Here is a 24,243-nt window from a genome sequence, read left to right on the forward strand (position 1 = left end):
CTGGTGTATCGTGCCACTGCTAACTTCCATGGAGTCTCCGGCCGCGCTACGTGAAGTCACAGTGAGCGATTTGCGGCGCAAGCCCGAGGTCACTGCGGCTGACAGAGACAGAGCAGCTCACCAACTGCAGATTGGTGCGGACGCATGCGCAATTCAGTATGCTGAAACGTCAAGCTACGGAAGCGAGTTCTCGATCTAGAGGCAATCGTGAGTACCGTATTTTTAATGTGATTGCCGACGTTCACTCATTAATGACTTTAGAAATAGCCAATCATTGCACTCTAAATTTTGTACTGTTGCAATATAAGTGCTTACTGACAGCTTACAAAGTGCAAGATTAAACCTGAGCAATTTACCGTTGGTTTATTTTTTGCTTAGCGATAGGCAGCATTTACTTTAAGAATATGGCTGTCGTTTATCACAGAAGGGATACGGTAACCAAATCAATTTCCAGGTAAGGTATATGTGTACATATAGCGATGAATGCTCTAACGGAGGACTAATAGCCGCAACAGAAGCCCATACGCGTCATCTGCTGTTGGAATCGTGAGGAATCGGCAAGTGCAGCGTGCAATAGTCGATGTGCATCAACAAAGTTGAGGCTCCAATGTTGCCCCAATGTAACACAAAATGCACTGGAAAATGAATGTTGCACTAAGCCACGCGCGAAAAGCCCTTACAAAAACGTGATCAAAGGGGGCGATGGCCGAGCGCAAGCGGAAGGCGCTGTCTTCGTCGTTCTTGTGTTCGCCAATACCCAAAGACCCGTCGCAAGTGTTTTTCGTGGACGACAGAAGCTCCTTGCAGGTAAAGATGTCTCGCTGTCTATCTCTCGATGGTCTTTATTAATGCACTATTGTTGCCTCTTTCGCAGTCCAAAGACGGATCCAGCGGCATCTTCCTAGACGACATGAATACGCCCAACAAAAGCAACAGCCGCTTCTCACCCGAGTACGTACGACAGCTTCATGAACGTGTGCAGGAGCTGGAGACAGAGCGAGCCGAAGGTGCGGCGCATTATGGCACATCCGAAACTTGAGATTGTTGAGTAATGAAGGACTTGGCAGAGAAACAAGCAGTGGAAACTGACAGTGCAAGAAAGATCAAGCGGCAGCGACTTGAGATTGAGAGTATGGCAGTCTCCAAGGTATTTCTATCTGACGATCAACATTTTTTAGAAAGACATTAAGGCTGATAGCGACGGTGTTGTGGGGTATAAGAATGAGGAGCTGAAGCGGGAAGTGCAGATGCTGAAGATTCAATTGGAGACCAACTCTCAGCGTCACCAGATCGCGCTAAAGGAAAGAGACGTGCAGCTAGACCAACTTCGACGACAGCTTAAGTTCGCTGTGACGGAGGAAGAGGAGACACGGACAGAGCTCAAGAATGTCATTAATGAACATTCATCGGAGAAATTACAGCTGGAGAAGAAGGTGGTTGAATTGGAGGCGCAGCTGGAGCTTGTCGAGGGGAAGCTGAACGAGTGGAAGGAGAAAGCTCTGGAAGCGACCAGCCAACTGCGCTCGAAGTCGAGACAGTCGGAGATGAAGGTGAGCTACAACGAAAATGCGCTGAATAAACTACACTTGAGCTGGTGACTGACGTTTATGTCATTTGCCATAACAGATCCAGCTTCTACAGTATGAACTGGAGGCAGCTCAAGACTCGTCGTCGACTTCTTCTCAGGTTAGAGCGGAGCTGATGCTCTATTGCTGTGTATATTTCTTGTATTTATTTGATTTAATGTTCCTCAGAGTGAGGACAATATCTTTGAATCAAAGATTCGTTTGCTAGAGTCCCAGCTGAAGGAGAAGAGCCTCGAAGCTGAACACGCAGCTTCAAGCTTACTTGGAGCCCAAGAGACTCTGGAAAACGCCAAAGAAGTTCGCGAGCTGAACGAACAGATCATGCAACTGCAGTCTACAGAGCGCAAACTTAAAGCTGAGGTGCGTGCACGATGGCCACGTGTTGTTTAAGGCACAAGATTCTGAGACCATGCTGCTTGCAGTTGGTGGACTTGATCGAGGCGTCTCGATCTTCGTCTATTCTGCAGGAAAAGCTGTATCAGACGACTCAGAAGCTGCAGCAGAGCGAAGAACGAAACTCTCAGGCGCTCAAACGCGTTGTACGTTGCTAGGACATAACTATCGCGGTTGCTGTTTGTTATTTAACCCCCTTCTGTCCATACAGGAGGCTGCGATGCTCGTGGAGGAGGCCCACAAGCAGTTCTACGACTACTTCGAGCCGATTGTGAAGGAAGCAAACAGTATGCCGAGCTGCAGTTGTTTGTTACTTTACAAACAAGTTGTTAACGCACTATGTTTGAACGTTTCTAGGTGGTGTGTCGCTGGAAGACCTGAAGAACCGACCTGCAACTGCCGTCATTGACCTGTATAAGGCGCGTCAAAATGCTTTCGAGATTCTCCTGGAGCAAAAGAGCAACATGGAGATCCAGCGTCGGCGACTGGAGAAGCAGTGCGAAAAGCTTCAAAGTGACTTGATCACGTCGAGTAACAAGTGCGCGAAGCTTGAAATACAGCTGACGGAGACTCAAGAGAAGATGAATGGCTCCAATGATGTGGTCGCACACTTGCGTAAGTTGAATACGGAGTTGATTGAGATTCTGGAAACGTACGGTAAGGACCCGGACGACCAGGAAGCAAATGAACTCTCGACGAAGCGTGTTGCCTTGCTGGAGTCGTCACTGAAGCAGTCACAAGAACTGTTAAAGGGGATGGAATCTACCCAGAAATCCATGGCGACACCTGCTGCTGTCAAGAAGTATGAGGCTCGGATTGAGAGACTGGAGAAGGCGCTGGCTGACGCGAAGCAGGAGAATGGGAATCTGACGAAGCATCTTGAAAAGGCAGAGATGGAGCTAGCAGTCTTTGAGAAACGATTGGGCAGAGGAGAGTTCAACGTCGAGACGACGAAGATTGTGCATCTGGCTGTCAATCCAACGCGTGAGCTGCTCCAAAGCAAGGCCAAGTCTAGTGACATTGAGAAGCTGCGCCAAGAAAATGAGGCACTACGTGCAAGACTCAGCAAACTCACGGACGGCGAAGACACAGAGGTAAGTCGTAGTAGTGCGAGCTGCTCTAATCGTGTTTGAAGGGTCTAATGTGATGTTATACGGCTTGGAGCAGTCTGTTGGTGTCGCTGCAGAGGACAAACTTACCACCACAACGTCGTACGATACGGTGGAGGGTCTCAAGAAGCTCAATCAGCGTCTCAAGCAGGTGTGTTGATTGTTTGTGTCGTTCTCGATGATCGAAGTGCCAGTAAATAACGATATTATCTTGTCCTTGTAGGTGTTTGGAGACCAAATCCGACAGTACAGAGAGGCAGTGTATTTGCTGACGGGCTACAAGGTGGATCTGAGAAAGAGTAATGGTATGGAGCTGCTTCGCCTGCGTTCCGTGTACGCCGAGCACGACGACGACGAGCTGCTGGTTCGCATGGAGGCCAACGGGTCGCTGGAGCTACTGGACAGCGAGTTCTGCTCACAGATCAACCAGCGTGTGTTTGCGTATTTGACAACATGTCGATCCTTCCCAGCGTTCTTGTCCACACTAACGCTGCATTTGTTCGAGAAGCAGACCTTCCAGGGCAATTAGAAGCTAAGCGCTCTCTGCACTTGCTCAAACTGCTCAATATACCGAAACTGTGTCTCCTTACTTTAACCCTTTTAATACTGTCAGGTTTCCTCCAATCCTGCATGTCAACAGTGTTGACTGCCACGTCAGTGTCGGTTGCAGCTGTTTGATGTTTGCACACTTCTTCAATTTCCAAACATCGGATTGGACGTCAAGCCTTTCATCACGGCGGAATCGTGTGCGCCACATTAAAGGTCATTGAAGTGCCGTTTCCAGATCCCACACAATCGAATTCGCCTTCATCAGCGCAATCGCTCCCGTTCTAAACCCGCTACAATGCTGAGTCTTGCCCGTGGAAAGCAGACCCAGTCGGTATTTGTAATGACGCAGTTGGCGCGTCGTCGCATGTCCGTGGCGTCTGGCCGTCTAGCTCAGTTTCCATTCCTGGAGGAGCTGGGACTCAAGGAGGAGAACCACGGCGTGTACAATGGCAAGTGGTTCGGCAACGGCGACGTGTACACGTCCGTGAGCCCTGTGAATGGCCAGCCTATCGCTAGTGTGCGCGCTGGTAACAAGGCTGACTACCAGAATGTGGTGGCCGCCATGGACGACGCCAAGCCCAAATGGTGCGATCTGCCAGCCCCTGAACGCGGAGAGATCGTCCGCCAGATCGGAGAGGAGCTGCGCAACAAGCGCGATGCATTGGGTAAGCTTATTTCACTCGAAATGGGCAAAATCTACGTGGAGGTACGACTTGCTTTTGAAATGCTGGCTGGATTGACGACTCTGACGCTTGTTTTGTGCGCTTCTTGGTGACTTTTAGGGCGTTGGAGAGGTGCAGGAAGCCATCGATATCTGTGAGTTTGCTGTGGGACTCAGCCGCACGCTGAACGGCTCGGTGATTCCTTCCGAGCGTCCTGGTCACTTCATGATGGAGCGTTACAACCCCCTCAAGGGCCACGTGGGCATCGTCACGGCTTTCAACTTCCCTTGTGCCGTGCTGTTCTGGAACGCGGCTCTGAGTCTCGTGTGTGGCAACACACAGATCTGGAAGCCGTCCGAGTCACTGTTGCTCACTTCCGTGGCGTGCACGAAGATTATTGCTGACGTATTGGAACGTAATGGCCACCCGGGCGCTATCGCTTCATTGATCTGCGGAAGTGGCGCAGAAGTGGGCGAGGCGATGCTGCACGACAAGAGCATGGAACTCATTTCGTTCACGGGGTCCACAAAGGTGGGTCGTCACGTAAATGAGGTGGTGTCGTCCCGCTTTGGCAAGACCATCCTTGAACTGGGCGGCAACAACGCTATGATCGTGGACAAGGACGCTGACCTGGAGATGGCGCTGCGTGCTACGTTGTTCTCTGCTGTAGGAACGGCCGGTCAGCGCTGCACGTCGCTCCGTCGTCTCTTCCTGCACGAAGACATCCACGATGATTTTCTACAGCGTCTGGTGTCTGCGTACCAGAACGTCAAGATCGGTGACCCGTTGAAGGATGGTGTTCTGTGTGGCCCACTGCACAACACTCAGGCTGTCAAGAACTACCTGGACGGTATCGACTCCATTAAGAAACAGGGTGGCAAGGTGAGTACTGCACTAGTGTTGGTGTTGAACTGTGTTCTCACAAAAATTCTTTGATTGCTTGCAGGTTCTGACCGGTGGCAAGAAGATCGAAGGTGACGGCCACTTCGTTGAGCCGACAATCGTTTCCATCGCTCACGATGCTGAGATCGTCCAGAAGGAAATTTTTGCTCCAATCCTGTACGCTCTGAAGTTTAAGACTCTTGAGGAGGCGATTGAGAAGAACAACGCTGTTCCTCAAGGCCTGTCATCGTCTCTGTTCACGAAGAACCAGGCCGCAATCTTCAAGTGGACGGGACCTCTGGGATCGGACTGTGGCATCGTGAACATCAACATCGGACCCAGTGGAGCTGAGATTGGTGGGGCTTTCGGTGGTGAGAAGGAGACAGGCGGTGGCCGTGAGTCTGGCAGCGATGCATGGAAGCAGTACATGCGTCGTTCGACGTGCACCATTAACTATAGCAAGGAGCTTCCGCTGGCCCAGGGAATCGACTTCAGCTAACTGGTACCTTGTGCAGATGGTTTGTAAGACATATAAGTGACAATCCAAACGCGTTTTTCCTCGTCATCCACAGCTATCAAGAAAGCTCAAAGCCCTCAGCATTTGTGATTGCAAACGTAACCTTCTCCACAAGGGTTTCGTAGCTAGTGTATTCCGGAAGCACGAGTTGATTGAAGCATGTGTGTGTTCGTGGCAGTGCTTGCGGGTCTAGATCTGACTTGGTCAAGTTTAACGGAGGCTCAAAGCCGTCCAGCGGAATCTTGTTCGTGCCTGTCATAAATTTCAAAAACTGACCTCGTAATTCGATTGTAAATTTACGCAAAGCCTGCCACAACCAGAGAACAACTTGGGTATGCTCATCGTAGCCACCTTGGAAAACTGTGCAGGAGCGCAGCTCTTCCACATCGATCGTTGGTTTCCCATTCACTAACATTTTTAACTCCGCCATATCAAAAAGTTTAATAGCAGACAGAGGGATGAGAGTGGTAAAACCTTGAACTACAGCATCCATTTGTGCTTGAGCGCCAAACTGTGTACGCCACTGAACCACTAGGTCTACATACTCTTGTTTGTTGACGTCTGTGACTGGAATATCTCGACCGTTTTCCTTTAAATCCACGACTATCGGCTTCTTTGCACCTCCTTCCATCTCCACACTGAAAGTCTCGTCAATCACATCTTCTATATCGTTTTCAAGCATCCACACCAAAGATTTGTGATACTGTGAATCCATTTGATAGAGATCATTCATTCCGGTAGGTAGCTGCAAAACACGCTTGTAAAAGGCGTCACATAGGGGCAAATCCAGCGTTTGTCGGTCAAATATTGCCTTTGCAATGAATTTGCCCAAAAACTTGTAGTGCTGGGCAAAATTTGGGACTTGAGACGACGCGATATCGACTGTATAAAAACCTTCATCGCAGAGTTCAAACAACCGTCGATCCTTACGAGTAGCAAGCTTCGACACTTGCAGAAACCAATCCTTGGATAGTCCACCAGAGTCGATTCCTGGTTCATTTTCGAATGAAATCTTAGGTTTGGCTACCAGATCAGCTTTCTTTAAGGAGTGAAAGTACTTCATTGTTCCCTCAAACATCGACTCGCGTTGAAGCTCAATCTTCATAATGCTGCCGAAGTTGAGACCCTGCATACTTTGACGAATTTCACGATGAAAACGAAATCGCTTCCGTCTGAAAATCATTTCCGGAGTCTCGTCAACGTTGACAAGACCCTTCTCCTCTCTGACGACGGCAAGCTCCGGAGGTTCTTCGATAACTCGCTGACTTGTGAACTTGTTGAAGTAAAACACTTGCTCTGTTTTGGGATCCCAGCATTGTACCCAGCGGTCGTAAGCTGCAATTTTCTCTGCCTTCGTGAGCTCCACGATCTCTGGTTTACCATAAGCCATAGTTTTGACAAGTTTACTCTCAACGAACATCGTAGCCCCAACAATATTTGATGCCTGTATACGAAACGTGTATGTCGTTTTTGGAGTCAGTCCTCCGACAACAAATCCAAATCCCGTCCCCTCATATACCCGGAGAAAAGACGATTGTTGACTTCCACCGCTCTCTCGTAGTTCAAGAGAATAAATAACTGGTGGTGCGCCATTGGCTTCAACAGGAAACCAGAAAATACTTGCATACGTATTGGAGACAGTACCAGCAATTGGCTGTCGTGGGACGTCTGGAGGTCCGGGCAAAGTCCAGTATATTTCACTTGCATCACTGTAGTCATTCCATCCCCCGGGATTTCGTGCTCGAACGCGGAACTCGAACGGGCTGTGGCATTTCACACCGCTTAAGCTGACATGCTTCCAGGCTGTGACTACTGCTAGTCCTGCCCACGCGTTATTGGCGCTGTCAGCTCGACGGTACTGCACCTCATAGCGATCCACCGTCGAGTCCGTTGATTTCTTCCATTTGACGACCAGCTCTGTTTGCTGCGCTTCTACCAATTTTGGTGCTTTTAGCACTGGTGGTGAATCTTTGTTCACCGCAACGTTCATGATGTTATCGACTGAAATCTTGCACATAGTGGCAGACTCGTTCGAATTGGCTTTTGGTGTACTGCCTGCTTCCGATACGAACACATTGCCGTCTTTATCGACTGCTGCGCCCACAGGGTACCGTATTGGACTCTCTCCGCCTCCTCTTCGCTTAATTTGTGCCTCATCTACTGTAATCCAGAGGTAAGACTGACCTGCTTTGGCACTCGAGCTTGGATACTTTTGCGTCTGCACCGTCACAGGTGCGTACGGAAAGAGATTCTCTACGACATGTGCCACCGCCGCTTTCTGCTTTTGTGCGGCCTCTTCCTCTCTAGGTAAGCGGTTAATAGCGGAGTTAATGCATTTAACCACTGAGTCAACAGTATGAATTGAATAACCTCTTGGCTTCCAGCTCTTCTTCGAGGTCCAGTTGCTCGTCGGAGGGGGCAGGAACTATTACGCGCGAGTTGTTTGGGGAAGACGGCGCATACGCACCCTTAGAGATTGTGGATTTTGGGGCAGATGCCCGCGCAGAGTCCTTGCCCAGGACGCCGCCCATAGTGACAGTTGAAGGGCTTCAGGACATCAACGGGTTCAGAAATTAGACATTCTCTCCTACAAACAATGAGTCAAAAGGAGCAAATTTAGAATTGCGGAACCCGCACACTTACCCAATCACACCACCAGAAACGACACTTTTCGTGCATGTCATTCCTGGATCTGCCATCAAGTGCCCAAGACTCTTCTTTCTCTATCTACAATGAGCTGCTGCCCTGTTACTGCTGAGCCTGCGCGTGACGCGGCCGACCACATCGGTGTGATGAAGAAGGCTGGCAACACTAACATCTACGTGACGGGCCCTGCCTCCTCCAAGGCTGGCGTCATTGCTTACCCGGATATCTACGGCCTGGACAGTGGCCGCACCAAGGCCGACGCCGACACGCTGGGCAAACTTGGCTACTCTGTTGTGGTCGTGGACCTCGCGGACGGTGACTATCTTAACGACACGAACGGACTTGTGGACTGGTTTAAGAAGTACACGTTCGAAGAGCACTTCGGCCCGCGTATTCAAGACGCCGTCAACTACCTTAAGAATGAGGTGGGCGTCGAGCGTATCGCCAGTTACGGTATGTGCTGGGGATCGTGGGTGGGTGCCACGCAAACTACCCTGGTGGACCCGGTTGTAGTGGGTCACGTGTCTTTCCATCCCACGTGGATTGTGGAGAATATGCTCAAGGGTGACGGCGCCGTCGACAAGCTCGCTTCTGCTGTCAAGGTACCGCAGCTGCTCATGGCTGCCGGTGACGACCCGGATTTCGTCAAGCCGGAGGGCAGCGTGCACAAGATCCTTAAGTCCCGTGAGGACATCGGCGCAAAGTCCGACGTCCTCCTGTTCGCCGACCAGAACCACGGCTGGGTACACCGCGGAGACATGGACAACGCTGCCACCAAGACTGCCGTCATGAAGGCCTGGCACGCGGCTGTCAAGTTCATTCAGACCAAGTGCCCCGTGTAAAGCGTTATCCAAATGGATCGCTCGACCGGATCGCACGCATATGAGCTTGCAGCCGCTGTAAAGGACTTTTTTAGCCTGTGGCCTATTAGGCCACAGGCTAAAAAAGTGAATTTTTCGTCAGTTATGTGCATGTACCTTATATAGCAGTATTTGCTCACGATACAACGCTATCTGGCGCAAACAATACAGTTTCAAATTTAAAACGCCTTAACTGCGATATTTTCGCATATAGCTCAATCACTTTTAATATAACTAGGCTGCAGCTGTAATATTCAAGTATACATAACAGCGTGGTATCATTGGCAAAAATATGTATCTGAAGCTAGTGCGACATCGTATTATCTATAATATATCTGGTTTTCGCGAAATCCTGGCCATTTAATTTGGAAAAAAGTCAAAGCACAGAGAGGAAGCTCAGATTCACTTGTCAATTTCCAAGATGCCCAGTACAGCCAGCCAAGTGTTCGACCGCCTCAACCGACAGTGGGAGGACGAGACCTCCAACCTCATTGGCAAGTTGGAAAGTGAGGAAGATGAAGTGTCTCGCTGCTGTATTTGCACTTGTAGAGTACCTGATATTGTACTGGCGAGATGAAATGCAACACCAAACATTGCCCCTTCACAACTTCTCACCCAATTACCCAATTTATATGAGCTTTTTTTTGTTGGAAAGATAATGATTTCTTCTCTTAAGTAGTCATAATCATCCTTGAATATCTGCTCAAATTCACATGCTACACTTAATCGAAAAGTGCGTGTCTTTCGTTCCGCCCAAAAAATCGAGGCTATGTTCTTGACATACGGCATCAGATGTTTTGGTCCTTACAAACTTTAGTATTACAATTAACAATGCCCTTTTTACTCATTTCTATGCACATTTGATCCTAGGAAGTGGGGCTGTCGGCGATGCGTTTAACACTGCATGCAGCAATCCCTACGCTGCTCCTGTAGCTAAAACCAACTTCTGCAGATGCGTTGCATTCCAAGCTGCATTCTGGCGTAAAGCTTGTCACTTTAGGCTTCTTTGTTTATTAAATATCGCAAGAAATGTTCTGTGCATGCATGATCAGCATCAATTTCCCGCAGACGTTTGAGCTTCCACCATTTTAATAAAAGACAAGAAAGTCAAACAACGTGTGTTTGTCTGTGATCTCTGTGCTACCCTGTTTCCATTGCGGGTCTGCCGGCATTAATCCGATAATTACTTTTGTATTTATGAGCAAAACAAAAAAATGGTGGTGCATTTCATCTCGCCAGTACAATAGTGTACCGGTATTGATAACAAAGAGTAATTCATAACTAAGGTATAGGCAGAACCCAGGTGTCGTTGAAATAGACCGAAGCAGATGCTGTGTGTCTTCCCATCGCATGAGCAGGATAGCGATCTTCCAACTGAAACTTCAGAGTGAACGTGTTAAGCTGCGGTAGGCTGAAAATTTCGTCGCACGTGTTTTTCGAAGATCTGATTCGCGCATAACTTGAAAATTCGCGTTTACATAATCAAATTTTCACTGCTGTCCTCACTTTTTGATTCATTTACCGTCAAAATGCTGCAGCCTTCAACGCTCACCCGTGCGCTGCGCTCCCGTGCCGCTCGCCAACTTGGCGCCGTGCAGACGGTCAGTCTGCACTCTGTTCGTGGTGCTGGACAGCAACGTGCTTCCTCTCGGGAATCTTTCAAGTGGACTGCAGCTCTAGCGGCTGGCACAGCTCTAGCTGCCGTCGGGCTCTCCGACGTCGCATTGAACGAGGACCACCACGAGTTCATTAACTGGTCAGCCACGCACGAGTGTCGCCCCAAGAACTTCCATGTTCCTGAGACGGTGGACGAGGTGGAGAAGTTGCTACAAACGTACCACAACAAGAAGCAGAAACTGCGATGCATGGGAGCTGGCGTCTCTCCCAACGGTCTGGGCTTTTCGGGCAAAGCTGCCGGCAAAGGCGATGCTTACGAGGCACTCATGACATTAGCGTTGTTCGACAAGATCCTCAACGTGGACAAGGAGAAGCTGCAGGTGACCGTGGAGACCGGTTTCATCGTCGGAGAGCTGCTGGACAAGCTGCGCGAGCACGGCATGACCATGCAGAACGTGGCTTCCATCCGTGACCAGCAGGTCGGTGGCATTTGCCAAGCTGGATGCCACGGCACAGGTGCGGGTATCCCTCCCATTGACGACCAGATCGTCGAGATGGAGATCGTGACCCCTGCCAAGGGCAAGATGACGCTCAGTGCCACACAGAACCCGGAGCTCTTCCACCTAGCCAAGTGTGGACTCGGAGCACTCGGAGTGGTGACCAAGGTCACACTGCAATGTGTTCCTATGCACAAGCTGATCGAGAAGACCACAGTGATGACGTTGGACGAGATCCGTAAGAACCACAACCGTTGGCTCGTCGAGTTCCAGCACTTACGCTACATGTGGATCCCCTACACGGACGCCGTGGTGGTGGTACAGTGTCGTCGTGCTCAGGAAGACGAACCACTGAACGACAAGCGCTTCCCTCCAGTACAGAACAGCGACAAGGTGCGTATGGAGGCCCCGCGCGAGCTGTACCTGGAGCTAACCAAGAACAATCCCGAGCCGGATTATCTCGACTGGAGCTTTACGAAGATGCGCGACAAACTGCTTGAGATCAACCCGTTGGACAAACGACACGTCGTTCGTGTGAACGAGGTGGAAAAACAGTTCTGGAAGCTTAGCGAGGGCTACCGGGTGGCGTACTCGGACGACATCATTGGCTTCGACTGCGGAGGCCAACAGCTCGTGGAGGAGGTTTCATTTCCGACTACTGGTACCCTGGATCTCGACTTTATGGAGAAACTTCTCAAGCGTATTGACGAGGAGGACATCCCGGCACACTCGCCGATCGAGCAGCGTTGGTCAGCTCGTAGCACTTCCTTGATGAGTCCGGCGTCGGCTTCCAACCCGGACCAGATCTTCTCGTGGGTGGGTGTCATTTTGTACTTGCCAACAGCGGAGAAGAAGGTTCGTACGGCTATCAAAGACCGCTTTATGGAGTTTTACGCCATGTACCGGGACTTCATGGAGCCCTACGGAGCTACGGAGCACTGGGCGAAGATCGAGTGGCCTCAAGATGCCGCCGAGCGCAAGAAGATGCGCGAACGCTTGAACAAGAGATACCCGCTTGACAAGTTCAAGAAGGCTCGCGATGAATTGGACCCTCACCACATCCTGTCCAACCACATTGTGGACGAGATGTGTGCTTAAAGTTGCTTTGCGCTTGTAGAAATGTCTCCTCTGAACATGTGAACAAAAACGATCAGCGCTTTCATGTTGAATAGTTCCATGTTTACCTGTGTCTGGTGGCTATAAAGTTGAAAACCTGATTAAACTGACCAGCAGGCAGATATGCCAGCCAAGCTGCTACGAAATTCTGACTAAAATACGCCTCAGTCGTAGATATTTCTCGAAGTTGCTCGAGCTGGTGCAGCAAACGGAGAAGTGACAGCTCTACTTGTGTCCGAACCGTAGGCCAGGTAGGGAGCGTCTCCAAATGCATTTCAGTTGCAGTCGACGACAGGAAACAGAGCCGTTGGATACAGAATAAAGACCCTGACATTGATCTCTGGGACGACGTAACAGCTTGGTCGAGCACTGTTAGAACATGGCTGAGAGATTCAACCAGCAGTACATTTGAAGGAGTAGCCAGTTGCTTGGTAGCTGCACCAGAGAGACCCCAGCTTTTCGCAACATAGCGCATCAACGAGTGAGTAGACACCAGTTGACACGGAATTTGCAGTTCGAAATCCGGTTGCTCAGGTAGCACGCCAGCAGCCCATTTGGGTATCGTAAGCTTCTCTTCCTCAGAAATCTCGACTGGCTCGTATTCCAGCAGGTACGGAATGATGTTGAAGAGCATAACTTGGAAAAGGGCACTCCCACATTCAAGCATCATTTCTGCGATGGCAGACTGGATTAGGACATCGCCTTTAATTGCGTTCACAGACGAGTCTTCAGAAAAGTCATGCACTGCAATCGCATCCAAAAGCCGCCATGTTTCGGGCTTAGTGGATCCAACAGACTCGCTTTCTGCCAATGTGGAGTCCCAGAGCAATCCCCAAAGGAGCGCTTGGATAGCAGAAATTACACTTGGTAGTGACAATCCGGCCTTTGACTCTTCCTGCATATAAACCTCCACTGCTGCCACATCGTTCAACCCCTTGCAGAGTTCACCATCGCCAAAATCACTGTCGAAAAGACTAACGAGAGTCCAGAGTGAGGCACTGAGCGGAATAGTGACCTTATCGAGCGTGACCATCGACACAGGATCAGACATCAGTTCCAATATACTTTTGAGCAACAAAAGCAATCTCTCACGAACGAGAACCGCGAGTCTCAGATCACAGACATCAGTATCAGAAGCGCAAATAGCCTCGAGCACCAGGTCAGATGCATCCTTCAAGACACCAGAATTTATATCTACTCCACCATCGACTATCGCAACGTGCCGCAATAATTGCTCGACTAGAGTGAGTAGATTCAGCTGCACCTTCAAGCTTTGGTCAGGGCGACAGCAAACAGGATTAATCACTCCGTCGAGAACGTCGGTCATCGTCACTGCTAAAGTATCCCTCTTCGAGGCAGAATCGCCATCTATCCCAATAAGAGACAGGAGAAATGACAGCACATTCTGACTTTCTCGGTCAAAGCATCTCTGGTCACTCGAAATATCGAGTAAAGTCTGCCGTAATTCACGCATTAGCAGAGTACCTGCTTCTTCTAGTGCTTGTCCCTTCCAATCTAGTAGCAACGGAGACGCGCATAACACCTTTGAGTACAAGCTGTGGTGTGACGAACCAGTCCGAGCACCTCGAACACACTGCTGGATGACTTGTCCAGGACGAAATGCAGCCAAAACAACCAGCGATTCAACATGCTCCAGCTCGCGAGCGTTGTCTGTAAGACGATTAAATATTCTTTTGATCCGTCGATCATATTCATCTCTCATCGAATCGCAGTGATCAACAAAGCAGCGTTTGCTACGCATTTGCATGCCCAGGAGGAACGATGTTTGAATCGAGATAGTAGCAAGATTTTTCAGTGATGACAACTCGTCAAAAACGCTTTCCAGTAAGTCGGCTGATACCAATGACTCATCACGTGACGAAGACCAAACGCTTACGAGCTGCTCAATAACTGCCAGCTCCATATCGTCGTCAACGAAGTCAATAGCATGATCTGATGAATCGTTAATAGCACAAGACAGAGCCTTCGCTTTTAGATATTCTTCAAAATCCGCGCCACCCACAAACGACAGTGAAGAATTTAGTGCTGAGGTTGCAACTACCTCGCCATCACCGCTCGAACTTGCCTCCGTTTTCATCAACCCCACAATCTGAGTCGCAATACTCCAGAAAACAATAGTTGGCTCTTGGTAGTCTCCATCGAGCTCCACTCTACCAGCAGATCCGCGCACAGAAGCTAACTCAGCTTGCTGTAATGAAATGATTTGCTCCGCTGCATCCATAAAGTCTCGACCACTTCGTGAATTGAAGACTCGAGGGTCCAGCACATTCGAAAGCCCCAGAAACTGCATCCAAGCATCGTCATCTTCTTCGGCTGTCTCACTCTTGTACAAAGCACTTAAACCATACTTTGTCTTAGTATTTGCAAATGCTCTTCCTTTCATCATGTCCAAAATCTCTGCCATTCGTTTCTTTCGGTCCTCAACATTTCGATCAGAAGCAGCAGCTCGAAGACACGCCGCCAAGAGCAAAGCATCCAACATTGGCTTCACCAGCTCCAACCCGTCCGTATTAAAATACGGATCTAAACAAACACTAACCATGGCTTGGATGTCTTCTGCCGCGTCATCAGCGTGATGCTGTAGCAGCCACAACAGAAGCTGCTCCTCCAGTCCACATGCCACCACCTGTAGCACCAAATCCCTCGCGGCATCATCGGATCTCCTTAAACGTTCCCATTGACGATGAGCGTTTGCAAACAATTCTTCGTCCGTGTGGCCATGATTCAAGCCCCAGTACTGTCGGATATTCGCCACAGTATCCGCAACACCATTGAACTCCATTTCTAATAGATTTAGCCCAATTACATTTATATAGATAGATCGACCAATGAGATTGCTAGAAAAAAAATGTAATTTTAGGTTAGGCGAGCTGCACGCCTACAGCTTAAACCAGGGTGCTGGTTCGTCCGTTGTTACTGTATGAGTCATTTGTGCGGGCTTTCTTCATGTAGCGAGCTCGTAGCACTTCGTAGCAGTCTTCAGCCTCCTCTGGGAGTGATTCGCCATTGATCTTTAAAAGCGCGATGGCATTCTGGTCTTCAAGTAAATCGTTCTGTCGCTTGAGCTCCTCGACCAACGTGGCAGTCAGACCTTGTAGTTGTAGGCTTGAGGAATGGCTGAAGGAATCGAGTGCCTCATCCGCTCGCCGTTTATGACTAGAACGAATGCTAAAGTTGCTCGGCTCTGTTGAGCCCTGAATAACTGCAGCAACCGCGGCTGCAGCAGTAACTGAAGGCGCCGAGGGATTATTGGAACGAGGTGGTGAAGCTGACTTAGTAGTGGTAGGAACCAGATCTGTAGTGGTAGTGGCACCTTCCGCTGGGGTGAATTCCTCATCACTGGTTGTCGAAGACGGCGCAGCGTTGGTCTCCTCCGTCACCACTGTCGATGTCGGCAAGGAGCTTACTATCACTACCGGATTGCTTCTGGAGTCGGCAAATAGCTGCAGCCACTTAGTGGAGTACCGTAACTGCTTCCAGCAGCTCTCAAAGGAGAACTTCGTGTTGTAATAACGGTGAAACGCGTCTTTGGCCTCATCGATCCACTGCTGTTCCGTCAACAGTGCTACGGCGGCAGCGTCGCCAGAGTCACCACCACTCACCTGTTCTTGCTTCATGCCCTTGCTCTGAATTTCGCTGAAAATGGCTGCGAACTTTTGCGAGTCGCGGTTAATCCGCGTCCAGCGGACCTTGAGACCGTTGAGTGGACGCTCCACCGCCGTTTCCAGCTCTTGGTGGAACAACTCACGCACCATGTTCCAAAAGTTGGATGCCTTGTGGTCTCCTCCCTGCAGCTGCAGGTCGCTAGCGGTCAGCCATACGCGGCACAGGGCCTTGTCCTCAGCCGAGCTCCAGTTCGTCTTCTTCCCCATAATGCAGACCTTTTAGAAACGCGTTTCGTTTCTTAGTGCAGGAAGAGATACTCCTTCCCTACAAACCCTCTTACTCTCGTTTATTTCCGATCGAACTTAAAGCGAATGCCTGTCATTTCAGATGTCGAATCGAGCATGGCAATTGGCGGCGACGACCGCCGCGCTAGCGGCGGTGCCGCTTGCGTACTGGCAATACCAGCGATACAGGTGCGTGACCTAAGCTACATTGTAGCTGTGTAGTAGCTGGCGTGATTTCAGCTCGAAAAGTTCGTTTCTGTAAGTTTAAACTGCTTGGTTGACCTCTTGGCATGGATGTGCGGCGTGTCCCGTATCACCACAGTGACCTGAACGAGCGACGCGAGTCAGTTAAGCTTCTGCGGAAGGTAGAGCTTGTTGCAATGGAAGTATCAGTGCGGCTGATGCACCTGGAGAACCAAGTGAAGGAGTTGGTGGAGTACGACGCCAAGAAAGAGGCCGGCGATATTGAAGAGGAGGACCCTGCTGCCGATTCCACACTGAACTCCTGTATGTCCGTGCATTATTAGCCACTTTTCCTTGCCACCTGTTCATCGTTGCTGGTACTGGGGTGACTTATGGAATAATTGTGTAATTTTCGCTGCTGTAGACTATCACTTTGACTCGCAAGGAAACAAGCTCAAGACGAAGTGGGACTCATACGACGTGGATGCTGAGCTCGATCGCCTTGAAAAGGAAGAGCGAGGAGTCGAAGTGGCTGCACCTGTAGCTAAGCAGCGTATACTTAGGGCACCCCAAATTACCAGATCGAAGGCCCTCGCTTCCTCGCAAGGTATTGAACACGAATTTGAGGCTGTGCTGTCCTTTTTGGACGACATCCGCGGAGACGACGAGGTCAAGCAGCTACGCAAGGCTATTGCGAACAAGGTCACGAAGGAATACTTTGCCCGCATCGATGCGATTCAGACGATGCTCGCCTGAAGTAGCAGCAACTTCATGTCTACAATAAAAACACTTTTTTTGTCAAAACCCGTAATTAATAATGCCAACTCATATCGAATTCCGCAACCTTTCTAAGTCAAACGAAATCGATGGGGCGGAGCTCTAGTCCGCGTCGGCGTTACCGGAGTCCGTCTCCTCGACATAGTCGCAGCCGGACCCGCACATCATACAGAGACTCGAGACGTCAACGCAGTCGAAGCAGCGGTCGGCGCTCTCCAGCACGCTCTCGTTCTCCGCGTCGAGGGCGTCAAAGATCGTCGAGTTTTCACAGGGACCGAGAGCCTATGGGGCGCTATGGACCTTCGAGCGGCTCCAGCGGTCTCAACAGTAGAGGGGGCAGAGGAGGAGGACGATACGGTGGCAATGACCAGACGGACGACTTCTTTGAAGAAAGAAAGAGACAGCGAGACACCGTCGACTTTAGTATTTGGGCAGGCATCCCCAGCCCTCCGCCCATGAAGAAGAAGATCAAGAAGGAGAAGAAGAGAGAGCCCACACCATCTCCCTCCAGATCTAGATCACTTTCAAGATCACTTTCAAGATCACTTTCTAGATCTCGATCTAAATCTAGGTCCGACGTTTCTAGTTCGGACAGTGAAGAGGAGCGACGTCGACGTAGAAAAAGCAAGAAGAAATCCAAGTCTTCGCGTCGCTCTCACAAGAAAAAAAGCTCCAAGAAAAGCAAGAAACACAAGAAGGAGAGCAAGAGCAGACGCAAGCGTCGCCGACGCTCATACAGCGACAGTGAGAGTGACGACAGTCGTAGTGGCAGTGAATCGGACGCGTCGGTGGCTTCAGAAAGGAACAAGGGGAGGAAACTCAGCGTCGATAGTCGAGACAGCACTAGTGGACTGGATGAGAATGAGAAGAGGGAAACGGCCAAGTTTAAAGAGGCGGTGCAAGGCTCACGCAAGGACGAAGATGACGACGAGGAGATTGGACCGAAGCCTTTAGTTTCAGCCGATGATGAGACGTCGGCTGCTTCGTCGATGAACTACGGTAAGGCGCTGCTGCCTGGTGAGGGTGCAGCTATCGCGCAGTTCGTGCAGAAGAACATGCGTATCCCTCGTCGTGGTGAAGTTGGCTGGCACGGTGAGGAGATCGAGAACCTGGAGAATCTGGGCTACGTGATGAGTGGTAATCGTCACAAACGCATGAATGCTGTCCGTATTCGAAAGGAGAACCAAGTTTACACTGCCGAAGAGAAGCGAGCACTTGCGCTCATCAACTTTGAAGAAAAGCAGCAGCGCGAAAACGCCATCATGAACGATTTTAAGGAGATGCTGACTGCCAGGCTGACGAAGAAGCACGGTTCGAGACTGGTTGAAGACATGGAGTCAGCAGCCAAAGATTAAACGGATGAGGCATGTATCTTTGGAAATCGTACCACAGAATCTGTGGAAGGTATAGATCAGTTGTGCAATCAAAACTATATCATACATCAGTGTCGCTACCGCTATAATTGTTCATTGTTTATGAGGAAGGGCAACGCATACCCTTCGATAACAAACGACGTCCATTATAGGGATATTGCGCTTTAACTTGAGGTAAGCGTTTCTTTTCATCTTACGTGTCCGCGCACTTCATGTAGAACACTCTTTGTCTTTGCTGCTGCTCAATTGGATCTGGCGCTCTTGAGAACGTAGTCTAAAGAACAGCAACGTGAATTACTTTAGGCAATGCTTGTCAAAGCAGCCATTCTTACCTGAAACTCGCTGGTTCATATTCGAATTCGTCCTTTCAATACCCCCACCCAGAGCCCGATCGAAAAGACTTACAATACCGGATCAAGGGTGCTCATCACAAGGACACACGTACGTCCTTGATACACTACCACATACGTAGAAGTCGTGACGGGGGATAGCTCTCCATCGCAGTATTGTGTAAACGAGGAACTCACTACCGTCCTCCTCGACCATTTTCAATAAGCCGAACGCTTTCAACGAGCTCACTTTATAGAACAGCTCCCCATTCTGCCAAGCATATCCATTGAGTAGGACTAACTTGTACCGTACCCCCAGTGTCAAATCTACACAACACGGCTGGGAGGATACTCGCAAAGTACCAAACTTCCTCAAGACGAATACAATAGCACCAATCGATCGAGTACAAACAATAACAAAGACACATCCCAATGCAATAATTCCGTGGCCCACCAAACTCATGACGTAGTATGACACTGCCTTTGCTTCCGATTCAGTATCGCGAAGACCTGATCGATTCAATGTCGATAAATAGTACTGCGTCACTGCCGCAGTGATAAGTTCGCCTACTAATAATAACGCTGTTTCATAGTTGAACAACAACCGCTTTACCAGAATCCGAGCTTTCTCCGTCATCCAACGCATCGATTCAACCATCTCAAACATCATCGACATAAGGCCAGCTAAATTGTAGCCAAGCGAGATACATTGGATCCGACCGACGAGTCCTTCCTGAGTGATTAGAAGAAAAAGATCGCTCATCAGACCCTGATCCAGCAGCAAGAACAGCAGAACACCACGCTGGTAGTTGTTTGCTCCATGTGCAGACAATCTCATTGTCTCTTGGACGTACACGAATGCTTCCTGGAAGCGAACATGCTTTTCGGAGATTTGGTCGCAGCTTGCCAAATCGCTTACAAGTAGTATAGCTTCTTCTGAGCACCCAGCATCGAATAAGTACCAGCGTCAAGCCTGCAAAACGCATACCAGTACGACCTTAGATAACCAACTCGACCTTTGTCATTAGCCAAAGAAGCTCCGCTGGTGTCAAGTGTCCCAACGCTTGTGTTGCCCAAAGAGCAGAATGTGCCTTCACCTTTAGCGTAGAATGAATAGTATAATATCCGATGCTCCCATGGTAAAAGTAGCTGGCAAATCTACAGCTTTCACTTGAGCAGCCAGGCGGTGTAGTCGTATATGGTTCTACCGTCGTATTTTTCAAAAAGTATACACCGTGGATATTGTACTACGGCATGACGTACCGTATTTGAGATCTCCTACTTCAGAGTGATCTCCTAATTCAGACTGCCCTCCAACCAATCACATATCGAGAATGGAACAGCGCACAAGTCTAGATCTCCTAATTCAGAGTACAAAAAACATGCTAAACTGGAACTTTCCACCAACACGTTTGCGTGCCAGCCGGCTGATATTTCGTGGAACAAGCCATTAAAAGACAAAATGCGGAAAAATTGGGTGGAGAACATGTTGAAACAACTACACGCTTCAACTTCGACGCTTCCGTTTAAGATAAAAGCACCTACACGGCAGCAATTAATAGGTTGGACGAAGAATTCGTGGAATGCGTTGTCTCGCAAAACGGTTAGAAGCGGATTTGAGAAAGCAAAAATGGTATCCATTGAGCCTACTGAAAACTTAGAGGCTGGAACGGAGCTTTCCAACAGTGAACCTGATTGGGAGCTGCTACGACGGTTGCTGGAAGAAGTGCCCGTAGTGCGCCATGCTGTGGATACGCGTCACGACATAGAAAACTTCGTAGTTCCCGAAGAAGAACTTGATAACTAAATTGTTTTGTTTAAATAATACGTGATAGAGATGCGTCGGTACGTGTACAGATCTTGTGCATTTTGCAACAATACAACTTCAAAAATATTGGGTCTGAAGTAGGAGATCTCAAATACGGTAATGACAAAGAACTCCATTCGTGACGACGTAGTAGTGTGTAGGAGCAATGTTCCAAAGGCTCCAGCCATGAACAATTCGTTTACAGAACAAACTTTGTGATGATCCAAATACTCTCCTCGAATATAAACTCCGTTAGCTGGCGTTATCAAGGTTTGCGATATCTTGTGCGGCGTCACAAATTGCGCGTAGCATTTGATCTGAAGAAAAGCAGCCTGGGTGCAACTTTTTCTCGAGTAACTGACGGATTTCTTTCGAGGAAGAGCACCTTTCGGCGTCTTTTCAAGTAAAATACTAGTTGGTCACGCGAGCGGGATGTGAAAGCTCGCGTGATCAACTACTTCATGCGCTGCGATAAGATCATATTGCAGCTGCTGCAGCAGCATGGTATGGCAAGCATCTTCTCCACTGAGACGGGGAAGAAGGAGAAATGTAACATTCTCAGGAAACATCTCGAGCCTGCTGCGTTGCGTGAGGCTGTGGACACACCAGCAAATCGGACGAGAGTGCACTTTACATGCTTGTGAAGGAAAAAGCGCTGGAGCAAGAGCGAGTGTATCAGTTGCTGGCCAAACGTAGGCATCAACCGACCACTTCGCACAATAATGGGAAAACGAAGAGCGATGGTGACCAGGGGTCCCGTCATGGCAACCAGCGTTCCAGCTCCGATCGGAAGGTTAAAAAACCCTCCGAACGTGGACGTTCTGTGCAGGCACAGACCAAGCCTGCAGCAGCGTCTCAGGGCAAGCCGCGGACTGGCTATTTTCACTGTGGCAGGGACCACTGACTCAGTCAGTGCCCGGACCTAGATGAGGCTGCGAAAGAAGCCATTTTGGCCGAAAGAAAAAACAAGAGAGGTGTCAACAATGAAAAGAACAAGAAATTGCGCTCGAAGCGCGTCGATGCACCTTCTACGACGAACAAGGAGTGTTGCCCTACGGCAGTCATCAATGGAACACTGGAGTTGCCGTATTGCGCCGACAGCGGCTCGGATATGAACATCATTTCGCGTAAGCACGTCGATCTGCTTCGTGAGCAGGATGCGGCCGTTGTGCTAGTCGAATTGGATGCACCAATCACTTCGAGGGCTGTTGGTGGAGCTTTGCTCACCTCAACACATACAGTTGAAGTTCGACTGACGCTTAATGCTGCAACAGGGCCCGTGAGGTGCCAAGATGCAAAAAAGTGTTTGATTGTCGAGACCGAAGAAGACGAATTTATCGTTGGTAAACTGTTGCTGACCAAGCTAGGTATCGATGTGGACCGCCAATTAGAGTATCTGGCTACTCGTGGAGTGGAAGATGACGATCTGTGTGGCGATGCTGAGGGAATGCCACCATGTAAACCTGTTTTTGGCGACGTTGTGATGAAAGTTGTGGATGCATATGTGTGTGACGCTATGTACCGTGGTGTGATTGACGAGTACACAACTAGTCGCTTGTATGGGGTGGTTCGAAAGTATGGCGGATGGCGTTTAGAGCTTAGGGATGACCCTTCTGCGCGTGTACCCGCGCTGAAGATCAGGTTGAAACCAGGTGCGACACCATATCGGTGTAAAGCTCGACAGTATAGCCCGGAGAAATCTAAATTTATGGCCGAGTTCAACAAGAAGCTGGTGTCACTCGGTTGGGTATACGAAAATTGTGCGAGCCGTTGGTGTTGCCCTGCTTTACCTGTGACGAAGCCACACACCAGCGAATTTAGACAAACTGTGGATTATCGACCTACAAATGCTGTGACCGAGCCGATTGCCGGCGTAATGCCAAGTCTTGAGGTGGCCCTCGAGCACTGCAAAGGAAAAAATGTTTTACGCGGTGTTGGACTTCTTGAAGGGATTCTGACAGCTACCCTTGGACGAGAGTTGTCAAGAAATCCTCTCTTACATGACAGACCGAGGAGTTTTTACACCTACACGAGTACCTCAGGGGAGTATAGACGCAGCACTGCACTTTCAGTCAGCAGTGGAAATGGTATTGGGCGATCTGGTGAACAAGAGCGTTATAGTATGTATTGATAATTTGTTGGTTTTCGCTGACGCTGCAGAAGAGTTAGTGGATGCGATCGATGCTGTACTGGTGAAGCTAGACAAGCATGGACTTTTGCTCAGCCCAAAGAAGAGCGCCCTCTTTCTTACTGAAGTGCGATGGCGCGGTCGTATTATCAACCGACTCGGGATCGGGCACGACCCAGAGCGAATCCAAGCTCTGCGCGACATGCCCGTGCCACAGACCGCTGCAGAGCTGCAACAGTTCCTCTGTGCGAGCAACTGGATGAGGTCAGGGCTCGTAGACTATGCTCAGGTAGCACGACCACTACAGGAGCGGCTTGATAGCTCTCTTACCGACTCCAAAAAGACGAAACGTATCGCCGCAGGCATTAAGCTAAATTTGACTGAAGCTGAGGTTAAATGTTTCAACTCTGTGAAGGACCTGCTCGGCAATTCGGCAATGCTCACATTTCCAGACCCGGCCAAACAACTGTGTGTTTTGAGCGATGCTTCTGACTATGGATGGGGACTTGTGGTCACACAAGTGGGTCAGTGGCAAGATGATGTACCGATTCACGAACAGCACCGCGAACTGGTCGTGTGTATGGGCGGGAACTTCAAAGGCTCTGCACTTAATTGGAGCGTCATTGAGAAAAAGTTTTTCCCAATTGTACACGCGTGCGAAAGACTAGAGTACCTACTTATACGTCCCCAAGGTTTCAAGCTTTACTGTGACCATCGAATATCGTGTATCTCTTCACTCCGAACAAAGAACTGAAGAAGCACGCCCGGGGTAAGTTGCTGCGCTGGTCCACGAAGTTATTGGAGTATAGATACTCGATCGAACACATTGAGGGAATCCATAACGTGTGGACAGACCTGATCTCGAGGTGGGGTGGCAAACCCCTACCTACTGCGCGCATGCAGTCAGCCAAGAGATTCACACGTGCCAACCGGAAGCGTGGCAGCAGTGCAGTGACAAGCACAACACCACCACCGTTGCGTCCACTAGATCGGGACGGATTTGTGTGGCCCACTATTGAGGAAATCGGAAGCGTGCAAGCATTGCACGATGCGCCAAAGGGTGCAACGCTGAGTGATGATGACCTGTGGCTCGTGAATAACATGATGTGGATACCGAGTGGAGCTCACGACTTTACTCAGAGACTTTTGATAGTCGCTCATTGTGTTAGAAATGGACACCGCGGCATACATGTGATGGAGAACCACATTCGCCGGTTGTTCTACATTAATGGCCTCACTAGGATAGTAAAGGATTTCTGCTCGAAATGCCTCCTCTGCCTACATGTGAAGGAAGGGGTGGT

At 49.5% G+C, this 24,243-nt stretch overlaps 10 protein-coding genes across 10 annotated transcripts; 6 read left to right on the forward strand and 4 right to left on the reverse strand.

Moving 5' to 3' along the window:
* Positions 1-702: 702 nt before the first annotated feature.
* On the forward strand, positions 703-3,617 carry PITG_05461 (mitotic spindle assembly checkpoint protein MAD1, putative; the record flags this gene model as incomplete). Its single annotated transcript, XM_002999056.1, has 11 exons — positions 703-807; positions 875-976; positions 1,070-1,147; positions 1,221-1,550; positions 1,627-1,686; positions 1,755-1,946; positions 2,009-2,125; positions 2,191-2,266; positions 2,337-3,104; positions 3,166-3,239; positions 3,312-3,617. The coding sequence occupies 11 exons, from the start codon at positions 703-705 to the stop codon at positions 3,615-3,617; spliced, it is 2,208 nt and encodes a 735-aa protein (XP_002999102.1).
* A 273-nt stretch (positions 3,618-3,890) lies between these two features.
* Positions 3,891-6,217, forward strand: PITG_05462 (aldehyde dehydrogenase family 7 member A1; the record flags this gene model as incomplete). Its single annotated transcript, XM_002999057.1, has 3 exons — positions 3,891-4,343; positions 4,420-5,181; positions 5,246-6,217. 3 exons carry the CDS (start codon positions 3,933-3,935, stop codon positions 5,678-5,680), a joined length of 1,608 nt encoding a protein of 535 aa, XP_002999103.1.
* On the reverse strand, positions 5,757-8,229 carry PITG_05463 (HECT E3 ubiquitin ligase, putative; the record flags this gene model as incomplete). The annotated part of the gene is made up of 3 exons (XM_002999058.1): positions 5,757-8,001; positions 8,069-8,166; positions 8,221-8,229. The coding sequence occupies 3 exons, from the start codon at positions 8,227-8,229 to the stop codon at positions 5,757-5,759; spliced, it is 2,352 nt and encodes a 783-aa protein (XP_002999104.1).
* A 125-nt stretch (positions 8,230-8,354) lies between these two features.
* PITG_05464 (uncharacterized protein) lies at positions 8,355-9,397 on the forward strand (the record flags this gene model as incomplete). Its single annotated transcript, XM_002999059.1, has 1 exon — positions 8,355-9,397. The coding sequence occupies one exon, from the start codon at positions 8,431-8,433 to the stop codon at positions 9,184-9,186; it is 756 nt and encodes a 251-aa protein (XP_002999105.1).
* A 1,312-nt stretch (positions 9,398-10,709) lies between these two features.
* On the forward strand, positions 10,710-12,416 carry PITG_05465 (L-gulonolactone oxidase, putative; the record flags this gene model as incomplete). The annotated part of the gene is made up of 1 exon (XM_002999060.1): positions 10,710-12,416. One exon carries the CDS (start codon positions 11,070-11,072, stop codon positions 12,414-12,416), a length of 1,347 nt encoding a protein of 448 aa, XP_002999106.1.
* Positions 12,417-12,498: 82 nt separating this feature from the next.
* PITG_05466 (uncharacterized protein) lies at positions 12,499-13,104 on the reverse strand (the record flags this gene model as incomplete). The annotated part of the gene is made up of 1 exon (XM_002999061.1): positions 12,499-13,104. One exon carries the CDS (start codon positions 13,102-13,104, stop codon positions 12,499-12,501), a length of 606 nt encoding a protein of 201 aa, XP_002999107.1.
* Positions 13,105-15,340: 2,236 nt separating this feature from the next.
* Positions 15,341-16,327, reverse strand: PITG_05467 (uncharacterized protein; the record flags this gene model as incomplete). Its single annotated transcript, XM_002999062.1, has 2 exons — positions 15,341-15,787; positions 15,836-16,327. The coding sequence occupies 2 exons, from the start codon at positions 16,325-16,327 to the stop codon at positions 15,341-15,343; spliced, it is 939 nt and encodes a 312-aa protein (XP_002999108.1).
* Positions 16,328-16,448: 121 nt separating this feature from the next.
* PITG_05468 (uncharacterized protein) lies at positions 16,449-17,284 on the forward strand (the record flags this gene model as incomplete). The annotated part of the gene is made up of 4 exons (XM_002999063.1): positions 16,449-16,534; positions 16,668-16,852; positions 16,953-17,056; positions 17,117-17,284. The coding sequence occupies 4 exons, from the start codon at positions 16,449-16,451 to the stop codon at positions 17,282-17,284; spliced, it is 543 nt and encodes a 180-aa protein (XP_002999109.1).
* A 305-nt stretch (positions 17,285-17,589) lies between these two features.
* Positions 17,590-18,660, forward strand: PITG_05469 (uncharacterized protein; the record flags this gene model as incomplete). The annotated part of the gene is made up of 1 exon (XM_002999064.1): positions 17,590-18,660. One exon carries the CDS (start codon positions 17,590-17,592, stop codon positions 18,658-18,660), a length of 1,071 nt encoding a protein of 356 aa, XP_002999110.1.
* Positions 18,661-19,088: 428 nt separating this feature from the next.
* On the reverse strand, positions 19,089-19,845 carry PITG_05470 (uncharacterized protein; the record flags this gene model as incomplete). The annotated part of the gene is made up of 1 exon (XM_002999065.1): positions 19,089-19,845. The coding sequence occupies one exon, from the start codon at positions 19,843-19,845 to the stop codon at positions 19,093-19,095; it is 753 nt and encodes a 250-aa protein (XP_002999111.1).
* Positions 19,846-24,243: the final 4,398 nt, after the last annotated feature.

Source organism: Phytophthora infestans, genomic scaffold (assembly GCF_000142945.1).
Source record: "Phytophthora infestans T30-4 supercont1.7 genomic scaffold, whole genome shotgun sequence".
NCBI classification, from domain to species: domain Eukaryota; phylum Oomycota; class Peronosporomycetes; order Peronosporales; family Peronosporaceae; genus Phytophthora; species Phytophthora infestans.